Genomic DNA, 16,059 nt, shown 5'->3' with positions numbered 1-16,059 from the left:
ATGCAAATATCATGTATGAGGAGTAATGTAAGTGAACACTGGGAGCCTAGAGAAAAGACGAGGATGAAAATAGGAGTCGGAGAAGGAACCACATAAACAAGATGGCCTAAGAGCTCTAGCGTGTAACATGAAAAGCAAAACACAAATATAACAGCAGATCTTTTATAAGGAATTTATAAGGAACATCTAAGCTGAAGAAATGATGTGAACATTAGAACCTTTAGAAAATCATTCTGCTGTCTGCCAGTGGGTTAATATCTGCAGCTCACATTGCGTCTCTATTGCAGTTTTCACATTCAAGCAATAACCCCCGAGATGACATTGCTACAGAAGCATATGAAGATGAGCTAGACCTGGGCCGGTCTGGGTCCTACCTGAACAGCAGCATCAACTCCGCGTGGAGTGAGCACAGCTTAGACCCGGAGGACATTCGGGTAATGCCAGTATTTCAGCCTTCCTATTTCAGGCTCACCCCATGCACACAGGCAAGCATGTGTGGGCTGACATATGCATATGCTCACCTGTGTGCACACGTGCCCAGAGAGAAAAAGGGAGGGGGAATGTGTGTGTGTAAGAACTGAAAACATCAAATGCAGAGTTAACTCAGTTCTGAAACACACATCATGGTACAAATTACACAGGCCAGTCTTGATAGTCTCAACTGACTTATGAGCAGTCGTAATGATGAACTGGTGACACATGTTCCCTACTATGGTTTGTGACGTTTTGCTGATGGAAAGAAGTATAGATCTGCGAGCAGAGAGCCCAGATTACTGAAAGTAATCTGTGCCAGTATATCAGCATTTGGACTAAAGCTGCTTTTAGTAATCGATAGTCTGCTGTCCCCTAAACCTAACTCAACATTAGGGGTAATTTTATCAATGGCTACATGATGCTTCCAATATGGTTTAGGGATATGGTTTGTCAGTGGACAATATGCTGTGTTTTGTTATGGTCCAGGTCAAGTCTGGCCCACACAAATTGTAAGTCCAAAGGGCTCACTCCATGAAACCAGGGCACGATGCATGTGTTCAAGTCTTAAAGTTCAAACTCTATATGTAACAGAACACAAATTTGTCAGAAAAGTAAGAATGAGGAGAAAGTTGATGAGCACACATGGTATGAAAAGCTGTAGGGCAGTTTCCCTAAAGAGCTTGAGCTTACTGACTTCAGGTTACATTTATTAATAGTATCTAGCTGAACCACTAAGTTCCACATCTCTGTGAATTTGCTCTTGTTCTGGCAGGATGAGCTGAAGAAACTCTATGCCCAGCTGGAAATATATAAAAGGAAGAAGATGATTACAAATAACCCCCACCTCCAGAAAAAGCGGTGCTCCAAGAAGGGCTTAGGCCGTTCAATCATGAGGCGTATAACCGAGATCCCAGAGACAGTCAGCAGGCAATGTTCCAAAGAGGACAAGGAAGTCACAGACCACAGCACAGCCAAAAACACTGCCCTGGCCAGGAAGAACCCACAGGAGTCTTCAGGTAACACTGGGAAGCCCAAAGAGGAGTCCCTGAAAAACCGAGTCTTCTCCCTAAAGAAATCGCACAGTACTTATGATCATGTGAGGGAGCACACGGAAGAGTCCAACAGTTTACCAGTGGAAAGCCAAGAAGAGGAAGCTACAGAACAATCTACGCTGGAGTCTCTGTCAAGTAAAAAACTAACACAAAAACTGAAAGAAAACAGTGAGGCCGAGTCCACAGAGTCTGTGCCTTTGGTGTGTAAGTCAGCAAGCGCTCACAATCTCAGCTCAGAGAAGAAGCCGGGCCACCCCCGAACATCCATGTTGCAAAAGTCTCTCAGTGTCATAGCAAGTGCCAAGGAGAAGACTCTTGGATTAGCTGGGAAAACCCAAACATCAGGCATGGAAGATCGTGCTAAATCCCAGAAACCTCTGCCAAAAGGTAAAGAAACAAACAGAAAATACTCAAATTCAGATAACGCAGAGACTAAAGATTCTGCCCCCCAAAACTCCAATCATTTGGAGGAGCCAAGAAAACCTCAGAAATCTGGGATTATGAAGCAACAAAGGGTCAACCAGCCCACTGCCAATTCTGACATGAGCCCAGGCACCACCCAGATGAAGAACAACTTTGACATAGGGGAGGTGTGCCCTTGGGAGATTTATGACCTGGCCCCTGGTCCCGTGCCTTCAGAATCAAAAGTTCAAAAACACGTATCTATTGCAGCTTCTGAAATGGAGAAAAACCCAACTTTTTCCTTAAAGGAGAAATCTCATCAGAAGCCCAGGGCAGCTGAACTGTATCAGCAAACCAATCAGAAGAGCATAGACAAGGCTGAGTTATGCCCTTGGGAGAGCCAAGGTCAGCCCAGTTTGGAAGATGAGAAGCCTTTGATTTCCAAGACTCAGGTTCCCCCAGGGAGAGCCAAAGATGAGAATGGCGGTCAGCATTATGCAGCCAATGTGTGTGCTGGACAATATGAAGAACTGCCCCCCAAAGTTGTAGCATCAAAAATCGAGAATGAAAATCCCAACCCAACAGGAGACCAGGATAAAAAGATATCTTCCCCTGAGGAAAATGCGCCCGGCTCCTATAACTCAAGTAATAACTTTCAGCAGGCTTTAACATCTCGAGCTGAGGTGTGCCCTTGGGAGTTTGAGACCCCAGATCAACCAAATGCTGAAAGAAGTGTAGCTTTACCTGCCTCTTGCACTCTAAGTGCAAATAAGATGGCAGGGCCTCGGAAATAAGAGGTCTGGGATACTTTTAAAGTGTAGCATCCCCAGAAAGAAAAGGAGAAGGAAGAAACCCTTAATTCAACAGAAGATGGAAGGATCAAAAATTCCCAAGGAGTATTTGTCAGTTGCGGGAAATGTGAAAGGCATGGGTGGAAGAAGACTGGGAGGGCAGAGTAACAGCAAAGTGGAAGAATTAGACTGGCCAAGGGAAGTCTTTCCCCTGGGAACACGAGGAGAATCCTTACATTTCAGCGTGGTTAGCGGGAGTCGCCCTCAGTGTCTGCCCCTGATCGGTATTTACCCATGGCACTTTGAAGATCCTAAGCAAGGCCAACCAGAAGACACAGAAGAGGTATGAGATTTTGCAAAGAACAAGAAGGTATAGATCCATATGACCGAAATTCTTAAGTAGCTAACTGAACTTACTTTACCTATTTAACCGTGATAGCACTGCTAACTTAATGCATCCCAAAAATACCTTTTATATTAATGATTGCTCTCATTTTCTTATAAATGTATGTTTCAGTACATTGTTGTGTCTCATATTCAAGCATTCCAGATTGTATAATTTTTGCAAATAACTTTGATATTACGTGACACAACACATTTATGCAATCCGCAGCTACTCAGTTGTTATTGCAAGTTACAGAATACCTGCTATTTATCAACTTTAGTTGATCCTTGGAGTACAATAAGCTTCCTCTGGCTTGGGAAGCCATAACCATTATGATAAAATCTTTTAGTTTTGGCTGTGGTTTATATATTGTGAATTTGGATTTGACTCTATTGTTTCACATCATAGTTTCTGATACTGTCTTAATCAGGGTTTTTTATACAAGTTGAGTTACTTGTTTTGCACTTCTTGTTAGGACTCAGAGATCAAGTGGTCCGACTTAGTCATATGTCTCAGTAAAGGACAACTTACCTATTGTTTGTTCAGAGTCAGAGACAGGTAACACCTTCATTCCAATTTATTGTCCCTTTTAACTCTTTCAGTATTTCATACTTAGCAGCATTTCGCCAGGAAGAAGCTAAGAGTGAGAAAAACACACTGCGCATTATTATTACCACTGAAAAGGGAAGACTCTAGGAACGACATGAGAATTGTCACAGTACTGCAGAGCCAGGGAATTTGCCTTTCAAAACACAGACAGGAAGGGAGCTACTGATAGCACTTTCAAGGGAGTATTTTTTTAAAGAGAAAAATTATGATAGCATCAAGATCACTGTATGGATATATTTTTATTATGCATACTGAATATATATTTTAAATTACCTGAAACTACTTATTCTCATAAACTCTTATTCTTTGCTTCAGCTAGGGGTAACACTTGCTGGGCTTAAATCCCAAAGAGGTTTATAACCTGATATATTCAAAGCCTATAAGGTGGTGTGGGCTCTTCCTTTTCCCAAGCACTGGAAAACTTACAAGTCCTGCAAATTGCCATTGTGAGCCACCCAGCTCAAAATAAAAAGCGCAAGGTTTATTTGCAAAGCAAAACAGCCCCCAGAGCAAAATTTGTAAATCATACTGCCTTCCACCCTGATCACTTGGCATGAGAATCCTAAGCTACTGACTTCGCTGACTTAGCCCTACTGATGTGATCATGCAAAGAGATTCCATTCCAAAGCTCAGTCTCATTTTATTTAAAGATGAATCGCTTAAGAATAAAATGCAGACTTCCCTTTCTCTCGTGCTAGACACACTGAAGGATCAATGTCTTCTTTGGCCAGGACATTTCCAGCCTAACTAATGGCTTTTCATTTCATGAGCAGCAAGGAGAACATGCTAGGAGGATAAAAGATAGGAAAAGAGAATCAGAAGGTAGATACAGGGCTGTTCTGAGAAGATATCATTCTCAGTGGAAACTAGAAACTAGGACTTCTCCTTATTCATCATCAAAATTTTCTCAGCGGTTTGTATTCAGGAGTAAGTGAGCACGTCACCATTTTGCAAAGCTGTGCATCTATCTTCCTCGCCCATTCGCTTGCTTTGTGCATTACTCAGGTTGGTGGGGTAGGTGTGAAGAGATATAGAAATTCTATTTTTCTGTGTTTCCTCTATTTTACTTCCTTCTTTTCTCCCTTTTCAGTCAAGGCCTCTTTATTCGTTAACCTCAGAACACAACTTTAAGGAATATTTATATTGAACTTGGTTTGGAATTTCCAGGTCCACCTACTTGTTTCATTTATGTTCAAGGTCTGTTAGCACTTTATTCACTTTTTAAGAAATAAGCAGTTCAAGCATCAGTGACTTTTTACTGCACTTCAGGATGATCCTGCTAGAGATGTGGCTTAAAGAAGACTTGCCAAATTATACCTTAGTGACATTCTACAGTCCATAGATTTTTCTCCACCAGCATAAATCAGTGAGAGTGCCTCCAGTCTTTCCTAGAGTTTTATTGCCATTACTTATCACCAAGAGAAGTTTAAATCTACAATTCTTGAGGTTATTTTCCTAAATCAATAACAATAAGAAAGTGAATCAACACTGTTAAGGTCACAAACATTTGCTAGGTTGTCCTTCTCAATGCATGTGCAGGCTGCATCCTCTCCTCGTTTTTAAGCCAGGGTTTATAAATAAGTAGATTTATACCAATCTTAATAGAACTGTATATTTTATGCAAGAATTAAATGCTTTACGACATGAATTATAACTCAGCCCATTGTAAACTTTGGTGGCAATATGGATTTGAAACTCGACAGTTCTCTTGTATTTGCTTCCTAGGTTTCTGCATGCAAGTGGTGACAGGTAGGACTGAGAAACACTGCCTTTTGACTTCTAGCATTTAGCGACCGAGAGTTGTAGAGTCAATAAAGCTGTAAGTCTCTTCACTTAATCTGTGGTTCTTCTGAAACTATTATCTGAAACCAACAGCATCCCACCATGAAAAATATTTGGTAAATTTATGTTGTGATGTGTTACAGCATGTAAATAATTATAACTTCTCTGCAATAAAACATATTTATATGAAAGTGATTTATGGTGATTTGTGTATTTATCAAAAATCAAATTTATTTCACCTAGCCATCTTGAGAGGGAATCTCATATATCTTTGGCCTTGGTACACTTATGCACATACATCCTCTTAGGCCTGTCTATGGAAATACGTGATTAGCCGCATGTGGCCTCAAACATCCAGGTCATCATTTGGAGCCAGTAAAACCTGTTAGGGCTAGTGATTTTGATTTAAGAAAGCTCTGCCCAAATGGGGAGTAATCCAGTTACCTTTTTTAATTTACTGAACACACATAGGCAATTTGCTAAACAATGATGATGATCTTTAGATGAACAAGAACTCCAATATCCAGTATCCAGTCACCACTGTAGTATTACAGAGGAGAGCCTGACTAATTCATGGAGTCAGGGGAGGCTTAAGAGAGAGAGCAAGTTCCCAAGGCTGAAATTCTGCAAAGGTGTAAGTTATGAAGGGAAAAGGTGTAAGGCCGGAAACGTAGTTATCAAAAAGTGGTAAACTGGGTCATAATCAAGTCATGGAGTAGAAGGATCATTTGGGGGGCAGCCCAGGGGTGGACTGAAGTGGGAAGAGACTGCAAGCAGCTACATTAGTTAGAAGACCAGAGAAGACAAGAGTTAAGGGAAGGGAAAGTGAGGGCCTAAGAAGGAGAGGAAAAGATTATTGGTTATTTTATCAAACTAGCATCTCCAGATGAGTTTCGTTTATGTTATATGAGGTCAGAAAATCAGGGTCATAGATAACTGTATCAAATATAAATGCTCCTTCTAAGTTTATTGACATTTTGAATAGTTTCAAAAATTTTAAAAACCCTCTCTGAAAATCTGTAGACCTCATATCACCTGCTCATGAGAAAAGCTGTGGAAAAGAATACCAGATTCATGCTATGAGAAACCTGGATATTAACTAGGCTGGGAAAAGAGCAAAGGGTTTGCTGCAGTATGGTCTTAACTTCCCATATGGGAATGGGCAGCTCTCTGAAGCCAGAGAAGCAGAGGAGGCAAGGGGCAGAAAAGGGAGCTGGATCTCCCTTCTCCCTGCAGTCACCTTTCCTGTAACCAAATCGCTAGGAATGCCCTTCCCCATCTCTTCACACCATGTGTGTCCTATATTCTACATATTCTTGGTACTTATACATAGAATCAGTGGTTTGAGTTCTTTGGCCCTAAAGGGCTAAGACAAAAGCAACTGGCAATTTATAAGTCATGAAAGTCAAGTCTACTTTCTTGTGTGATAAGATGGTCTTCTCAGTGTTTGTGGCACTCACTTAGCTGATGGCTGTATTATTTTCATACATATGCATAGTGCTAGGCATTATCTCTTTGTTCTAAATTTAGAACTTTCTGGTAAAAAATACCTAAGGGAGATATTTCCATCAGAAATGGTCTTTACTGCACAAGTAATAATGTAAACCTATTGTTTAAAACAATGCAAGTTGGTTGAGATTTTCTTTATTATTTCAGCATATCCCATTCTTTTTCCCCTGAATAGTTATAAAGACAGAAATAATATCTTTCTAATTTTGGTTACTTTCTCTTTAAATACTAGTTTCTTGGAACATACACAAAGTCCAAGCACATTGTATGTTCTGATTCAGTATTAACTGGTTAGAAGGCAGATGATGAAATGTATGAATTGGTTTTTAACTTCCCTCTCTTCCTCTGTGATGTGAAAATAGTACTTTGTCAGAAATAAAACTGATCAAATGAAAATGGAAAATGAAGGATAAATATAGAAAAAGGTTTTTGCATAATAGTCACATTCCTGGAAAGAAAAATAAGTTAAACATGCAAACAGAAAAGTTCATGAGAGATCTCCTAGAACATACTCCCATTTCAATTCAAACAATAGGAGAAGGAGGAAAATGCCCTCTTTTGAGCACAAAAGAGAAAGGTTCATAGTTTTTCCCCAAACACACCATGGGATTTTATTCCTCTATGCCTTCTGACTTGCTGTTTGATCCATCTGAAGTTTTTTCTCTCCTTCTTTTCCCCGTCAACATCATATGGATGATTCAATACTAGTGCGATCATATAATTTATTGTCCAAAGAAAACCTTTCAGCATGAAAGGGCATTATTATAATTGTGCCTGGATAACAACACAAACTGGGACTGACCCAGGAAACCCAGGGTGTTCCACTGTTTACCCTATTCAAGGAACAGCACAAATGCCCCACTCCCTCTATGCAGAGCCTTTCCTAATGCCCCAAATCAGAATGAATTCCTCCTTCCTCTGTGCTCACCTTAGGAATTTGTTTTAAGTGTGTGATTGCGTTGACTCACAATTTAGCTAGTTACATACTTCTCTGAATCATCTGCTAAGTTAAGAGCTCCTTGAGGGCAAGGAATTTTTTACTCATTTATATATATCCCCATTTTCAAGCAATGTGCTTTTCTCTGAGTTCAATAAATATTTGCAAAATTGAAATTTTGATTACTAATCATTATCTAAAATGCACTTGGACAGAAAGAAAAATTCAGGAGTTGGACGAAAACTTGCTGCAAAATTTCTCAAATGTTGAACACTAACTCATCTTCCATCTACACCCTGGCAGTTCCTGGGAAAAGCACAGATTACGACTGAACCATATTAACTGTAACTCTCAGGCATTATAAGGTAAGTATTGATCTATCACCATAAGGAGGGAGAAACCTAAGGTTTGGGACAAGGCCCAGTTTGTTAGAACTATAAAAGATACTTTCATATTTCACAAAAAGTAAATATTTGGCTGTAGAAACTTGCTATTCGTTATTTGAACTCTTTCTGAAAAATAAATGTGTCCAGTCTATATAAGACATCCACATAAAAATAGATCTTGATGTTTAACTTTCAGTTGTTTCTGAGAAATGAAATAGTTTGAACAAACTATTTGGATATTTGACTGACTATAGGATTTCTTAGTCATATATTTCATGTTAAATAGAAGTAGTCCTAATATGCATGCAATAACTATAAAGGTATTGTATGTGAAAGAAATAATGTACATACACATAAGCAACTTCTTGGTAACTTGGAATATTATAAAAGTTACCTAAATTTGCCAAATAGTAAAGATATTAAAAATCATGGGGCGCCTGGGTGGCTCAGTCGTTAAGTGTCTGCCTTCAGCTCAGGTCGTGATCCCAGGGTCCTGGGATCGAGCCCCGCATCGGGCTCCCTGCTCAGCGGGAAGCCTGCTTCTCCCTCTCCCACTCCCCCTGCTTGTGTTCTCTCTCTCTCTCTCTCTCTCTCTCTCTGTCAAATGAATAAAATATTTTTAAAAAATCAGTACTGAACCAGAGTAAAGGGGTGGCTTGTAGGCGAATTACTTTCTGGTACATGAGAAAACTGTAAGGGGGGTTGTTCAAGAATACTCAGGTACAAACTCCGTTTCAAAACCACTTGAAAAAAAAGTCGGCAGACTGACTCTCCTGGAACCACTTGCTGGAAAGCTGGAAAGGCTGTTATCCAAACATACATAGGCACTGTCCCTTTTACATCTTCCAGCAAAGGTGCAGAAGAATCATCTGTTTGCTCAATTCTGACAATATCTCCCTGTGCAGAGAGAATCACCACACACAGCTGTGTACTCTCCTCAGTGGTTAGAGACCCAGAAGCCATGAAAAAGCTAAAGCAAAATGCACCTCCCCTCATGCTCTGTGTCCCTACTTACTGTAATTATATGTCTATAGCTTTAAGTTTATTATTTTTAAAGATTTTATTTATTTATTTGGCAGAGAGAGACACAGAGAAAGAACACAAGCAGGAGGAGTGGGAGAGGGAGAAGCAGGCTTCCCGCGGAGCAGGGAGCCTGACGCGGGGCTCGATCCCAGGACCCTGGGATCATGACCTGAGCTGAAGGCAGACACTTAACAACTGAGCCATCCAGGCGCCCCTATAGCTTCAAGTTTAAAAACATATTCAAAACATAATTTTAAAACATATAAAAACAAAAATTTTTTGAAAACCCGTTAAAAACGTTTGTGTAAGTTGGGAGATATTTTATAGATATTTTATAACATGCATGAATAGTGGTAAATATTGCTGATATGTGACGATAGAATGAAAAAAACTGGGAGTTCAAAATTTTCTGTAACCTCGTTCTGCCACAAGTATGTTTGGTTTGTGAAAGTCTCTTCAACTTTTTGTGTTTACATTTCCTAACCTGGACAATGAGAGGTCTGGGGGAGATAGTATCTCAGGACCCCTCCAGTTCTATGACTAAGAGGTGTGGGTGTGGGTGGGTGTGTGTGTGTGTGCAAAATTACACTCTGGGTCTGAATGTATTAAACTGTTTTACTAGAATGTATACAACTAAGCAAACTCCTTAACATCTAGTCAAACATTTGGCAAATTTAAAATCATCTAGAGAAAGAAGACACACAAATGAAAGGGAAAACAGTGTGATGACTAAGCTGCATCCCCTCGATTTTTGATATATTTTGTACTAAGATAAAATTATAGAGTTCTCAAGTTCTGGGGGGAAAAAGCCACAGAAAATGTCCTTGAAAAAGTAAAATGAAACTAGAGTCATGCCCTGAATCAGAAGCTGGAAAGCAGTTTGCTTTCTGGATCATGTTCCTTGCTCAACATCTCACTATTACTCCTTGCTGGGAATGAATAGCTCTGTTTCTTTAAGAAGAAATAGCTTTTAATGTCCATGTAGCATTAGAAGACTAGTCCAAATATTTTGGGGAGACCAAGTTTTAAATGAACCTTATCATCCTAAAGACTAATAGGGTCAAACATGATAAGTGTAAAGCCCAACTATGTAGTAAGATTTGTGGACAATTAATCCAGAATCAATTTTGTATGACAAATGCCTACCCTTCCAAAATGATCCCCAGAGTACAACAAACCATATTCTCCCTTGATGTTCAACTGAATGTCAGCTCGGGGAGTAGACAATGACTACTATTCAGAAAAGAAGTAGAATGAGTAACACAAATTATGTACTATTGCTTTCTCCACATTAATGTTTACAACTTCCTCACTTTATTTAAACATAAAAAGGATAGCATCAATTTAAAATTGATTCAGTCTTCCTGAGATCTGGCACATTTTACAAGCAGACATTACATCCTATTATTTCTCTGTACATTGAAAGAACAGATCTCCCAAGTCCAAATATTGCACAAATGCATCATAGTCCCTTTGCATTTTATTTCTCTGGTAATTATCTCCTGTTGTTTCATAAAGCTGTGTTTAACTTAAGAAATTTTTTTATTATCTTTCATCCCAAGGGGTAAGTGAAATACTGGGAATGGAGCGAAGATTGCTACATTGAAAGCCTGTGTTGTGTAAGCAAGGAGTTTGGTTCTCTATAAGGGATAAAAAAAATATTTGTAGCAGGCAGCTATATAAGAAAGTTAGTTTAGAATAAAATTTTTTTCTTGAAATTCCTTCCTAGTTTCCCATTGAAATTAATGAAACTCAAGTTTCTAGACCATTTGGCCTGGGACCAGAACACACAAAACAGCAACCATAGCATCGGCATGAATGGTACAGAGATTTTGAGATATCTAAGGTTGGTCCTGCTGAAGCCTTCCAGTATGCAATTTAAAGGGGCAGGATTTATATCCAGGTAAGTTCACCATTTTTTTAAAGAGATGGATATCTATGGGGTACCTGAGTGGCTCGGTCAGTTAAATATCTGACTCTTGATTTCGCCTCAGGTCATGATCTCAGGGTCATGAGATTGAGCCCTGTGTCAGGCTCTGCACTGAGCGTGGAGCCTGCTTAAGATTCTCTCTCTCCCTCTCCCTCTGCCCCAACCCGCCCCCCCTTTAAAAAAAGAGAAAGAGAGAGAGAGATGAATATCTAAAGATAGTAGAACAGACAGTAGAAGTATAGCTAATAGCAAGAACAAAATGAGGGCGGGGCTAACACTAGCCAAAACTTTGATGTTGATAAAAATATTAATGGACCCAGCTTAACCCTCTGTGCTATGGTCTAGGAGGCCAGTATTAGTTTATCTCAGTGGCTTAAATCTTACCAAATATAATGTAAACTATGTTGGCTCTCAATGTCTTCTACATGACTAAGGAGATTTTTTTTTAATTTTTTATTGTTATGTTAATCACCATGACTAAAGAGATTTTTCATTTTAGTTTTAATAATGCACATAAAAGTCATAGGTCTCTGCACTATTTCTTTCAATAAATCAATAGGAAACTGATGTTTCTTGGGTATATGAGATGGGGGGCTGGGGGCGGGCAGCAACTTGTCTTTTTAGTTCCCAGGATTCTAGATCAAGGAAAGCTTTATCTGACAGAGGGACTGTCCTGAGATGGTAGATACTGAGCTCCGTATAGTGACTAAAGAGAAATTTACTCTGTATTCCTTGGAAAAAGGGGTATGTGAGTATTTTGCTTGATGGAGGAAGAGAACATGGACGGCACTCCCTGTGAGAGTATTCTATATACATCCTTGCCCACTGGCACATGACTTGCAAGGCCTTCCTGGGGAGGAAGGTACTACCTTTCCTCACTGACGTCAGGCTCAACACATTCAAGCAGAACTTTTGGAATTTTCATGTGGTTCTGGCTTAGTTGTTTTCTCCCTGCCTCAAGAACAGCATGTCCTAAATTGTCACTTCTTCTCTGGCCTAGATCTCAGAATAAAAAAGGCACATGGAGCAGAGCCACACAGAGCCCAGCAAAACCACAGTAGTTCCATAGCCAACACATAATATGAGCAAAATATAAAACTTTGTTTCTGTGAGCTACTGAGAATTTAGGGTTGTTTGTAACCACAGCTTAACCCAGTGAAAGCTGACTGATACTGAAAGTCTATTCAATTGATTGACCAAACTGTAGCCTAAACTCCATCATTATAGTCCTTGCTTTGGACCTGTCTACCATGGAGGCATGTGAGGAGGAGGCAATGTCACAAATAGAAAAATTATTGAGGAGATAAGTGGCCTTTGATAGAGTAGGAAACCATCCTGTTAATGAGGAATTCGTTCTATGAAGGATCTATATCATTTATATAGATATATATAGATATAGATATATATTCCCATTCTACCTACTGCTTGAGGTGACAAATGAGCGGAAGGTCCATTTTAAATATAGATTTTGAGTGTACTCTTAGAATGTACCAGCTTTATCAAGTACTATGGAGTCAGTAATACTACAGGTCTGAACCTCTTTTGGCGTAAACCTCTTCATGGTGGGCTTTGGGTGCGCAGAAATTTTAATTGTATAATGGCGCTTCAGGAAAAGAGAAGTTACAAAGTGAAGTAATCTGCTTCTCATGGTGAAGTGTATGATACTATAATATCCACCTGGGGAGTGCACATTGAGGGACAGAGTTGCATTTTTGACTACTTTCAACCAATTTACCTGAATGGTCACCCCTTCTTAAAATTGACATTGCAGAAGGTGATGCTCTGGGACATAACAGCAAGTAAGTCATTTTGTAGCGTGAGTTTCTGTTTCCTATATGTTTTATCCCGTTGATCTGAGATGGTCACTGCATTTTTTAGGTTTTCCTATGATATAACATTAATATAATTTACTTGTTTGATGTTCAGAATATACACTTGACCCTGAACAGCTAGAGAAAGATGATAAAGCACCATTTCTGCTGCCTCAGTGGCATGCACAGTTGGTGGTTCTAAGTTTTAACAGAGCAATTTGTGAAAACCCAGAAAATTTCTCAAGAATATTCCTTTTATATGTTTTGCAATCAAGAGTCTAAGATAAAATCCAAAGGAAACTGAGCATAATACCATCATGAAGATATAATGCTACTTTTTTCTAGAAATGATAATTTTTTTTTACAATTTTATTTACTTGAGAGAGCGCACGAGAGAGAAAGCACAAGCAGGGGGGAAGGGGCAGAGGAGAGGGAGAAGCAAACTCATCACTGAGCAAAGAGCCCCACACAAGACTTGATCCCAGGACCCTGGGATCATGACCTGAGCTGAAGGCAAACGCTTAACTGACTGAGCCACCCAGGCATCCCTAGAAATGATAATTTAAAAATAACATTTGAATTAGACAATTCCCAGTCTGTCTGAGAGAAACTCTTTCCAATATTAAATTCAAGCAAGAAGATCATGAAATGACAGTCTATTTCACTGAGTTGTTGGTTTGGTCTCCACAATGGGCTAGCATTCCTTTCCAACCAAGTCAATTCAGTCAGTTTTTATTGAGTACCTTATATGAATTGAGAACTGAGCTTTGAAGATCATGGTCCCTATCTTTAAGATACTTGATATTCTTTTTGAATCTGTTCAGTCCCCCGGGTCTACCAAATAAACAGAAAGTTGATTATGGATTAGGATTCAAATCCTTTTGAGACCAATTTGTAAAGTATTAAAACCTAGTTAAGATATTAATATTTTGATAAAGATCTTTAACCTTGTTTATCTACCTTATCTGTGAGACCCCTGGTAACCTTCCTCCAAGTGAATGAGTCTATTCCATTAAAAACTGAAAACATTTGTGTTCTCAAGATTCTGTTCTCTTTGGATAATGCTTGACCTTTTCGGAGCATCTTAAAGTAACAAGGATATAAAAATAACCTGGCATTTACATAACACCTCTTTTCCCAGCTCAAGAAGTTCATTGTTCTAGGAATTCCCACAGCTGTTTTATTCATCTGTGTGTCCCCCAAAAGAAACATCCCATTCTATGACCCAATCATTTTCTTCTCATCTTTTTAGTTTTTCAAGAAAGTATTTATTTTTTTAATTTTTTATTGTTATGTTAATCACCATACATTACATCATTAGTTTCTGATGTAGTGTTCCATGATTCATTGTTTGTGCATAACACCCAGTGCTCCACGCAGAATGTGCCCTCTTTAATACCCATCACCAGGCTAACCCATCGCCTCCCTCCCCTCCCCTCTAGAACCCTCAGTTTGTTTTTCAGAGTCCATCCTCTCTCATGGTTTGTCTCCCCCTCTGACTTACTCCCCTTCATTCTTCCCCTCCTGCTATCTTCTTCTTTTACTTTTTTCTTAACATATGTTGCATTATTTGTTTCAGAAGTACAGATCTGTGATTCAACAGTCTTGCACAATTCACAGAGCTCACCAGAGCACATACCCTACCCAATGTCTATCACCCAGCCACCCCATCCCTTCCACCCCCCACCACTCCAGCAACACTCAGTTTGTTTCCTGAGATTCAGAATTCCTCATATCAGTGAGGTCATATGATACATGTCTTTCTCTGATTGACTTATTTCACTCAGCATAACACCCTCCAGTTCCATCCACATCGTTGCAAATGGCAAGATCTCATTCCTTTTGATGGCTGCATAATATTCCATTGTGTATATATACCACATCTTCTTTATCCATTCATCTGTCGATGGACATCTTGGCTCTTTCCACAGTTTGGCTATTGTGGACATTGCTGCTATAAACATTGGGGCGCACGTACCCCTTCGGGTCCCTACATTTATATCTTTGGGGTAAATACCCAGTAGTGCAGTTGCTGGATCGAAAGGTAGCTCTACTTTCAACTATTTGAGGAACCTCCATACTGTTTTCCAGAGGGGTTGCACCAGCCTGCGTTCCCACCAACAGTGTAGGAGGGTTCCCCTTTCTCCACATCCCCGCCAACATCTGTCGTTTCCTGACTTGTTCATTTTAGCCATTCTGACTGGTGTGAGGTGGTATCTCATTGAGGTTTTCATTTGGATTTCCCTGATGCCGAGCGATGGTGAGCACTTTTTCATGTGTCTGTTGGCCATTTGGATGTCTTCTTTGGAAAAATGTTTGTTCATGTCTTCTGCCCATTTCTTGATTGGATTATTTTTTCTTTGGGTGTTGAGTTTGATAAGTTCTTTATAGATTTTGGATACTAGCCCTTTATCCGATATGTCATTTGCAAATATTCTCTCCCATTCTGTCGGTTATCTTCTGGTTTTGTGGACTGTTTCTTTTGCTGTGCAAAAGCTTTTTATCTTGATGAAATCCCAATAGTTCATTTTTGCCCTTGCTTCCCTTGCCTTTGGCGATGTTTCTAGGAAGAAGTTGCTGCGGCTGAGGTCGAAGAGGTTGCTGCCTGTGTTCTCCTTTAGGATTTGGATGGACTCCTGTCTCATTTTTAGGTCTTTCAACCATTAGGAGTCTATTTTTGTGTGTGGTATAAGCAAATGGTCCAGTTTCCTTCTTCTGCATGTGGCTGTCCAATTTTCCCAACACCATTTGTTGAAGAGACTGTCTTTTTTCCATTGGATATTCGTTCCTGCTTTGTCAAAGATTAGTTGACCATAGAGTTGAGGGTCTATTTCTGCGCTCTCTCTTCTGTTCCATTGATCTATGTGTCTGTTTTTGTGCCAGTACCATACTGTCTTGATGACGGCAGCTTTGTAATAGAGCTGGAAGTCTGGAATTGTGATGCCGCCAGCTTTGCTTTTCTTTTCCA

At 39.7% G+C, this 16,059-nt stretch overlaps 1 protein-coding gene across 1 annotated transcript in view; it reads left to right on the top strand.

Moving 5' to 3' along the window:
* Nucleotides 1-5,683, top strand: part of GPR158 (G protein-coupled receptor 158) — a 453,369-nt gene extending 447,686 nt beyond the window's left edge. The window contains exons 10-11 of the mRNA XM_073885618.1: nucleotides 288-434; nucleotides 1,247-5,683. Of these exons, the coding sequence (XP_073741719.1) occupies nucleotides 288-434; nucleotides 1,247-2,722 (1,623 nt within the window). The 3' untranslated portion in view covers nucleotides 2,723-5,683. The remainder of the gene's footprint in view (nucleotides 1-287; nucleotides 435-1,246) is intronic.
* Nucleotides 5,684-16,059: the final 10,376 nt, after the last annotated feature.

Source organism: Callorhinus ursinus, unplaced genomic scaffold, assembly GCF_003265705.2.
Source record: "Callorhinus ursinus isolate GAN/ISIS: 27379988/994484 unplaced genomic scaffold, GSC_fseal_2.0 scaffold63, whole genome shotgun sequence".
NCBI classification, from domain to species: domain Eukaryota; kingdom Metazoa; phylum Chordata; class Mammalia; order Carnivora; family Otariidae; genus Callorhinus; species Callorhinus ursinus.
Note: the sequence above shows the minus strand (reverse complement) of the source record. Positions and strands in the feature narration are given on the sequence as shown.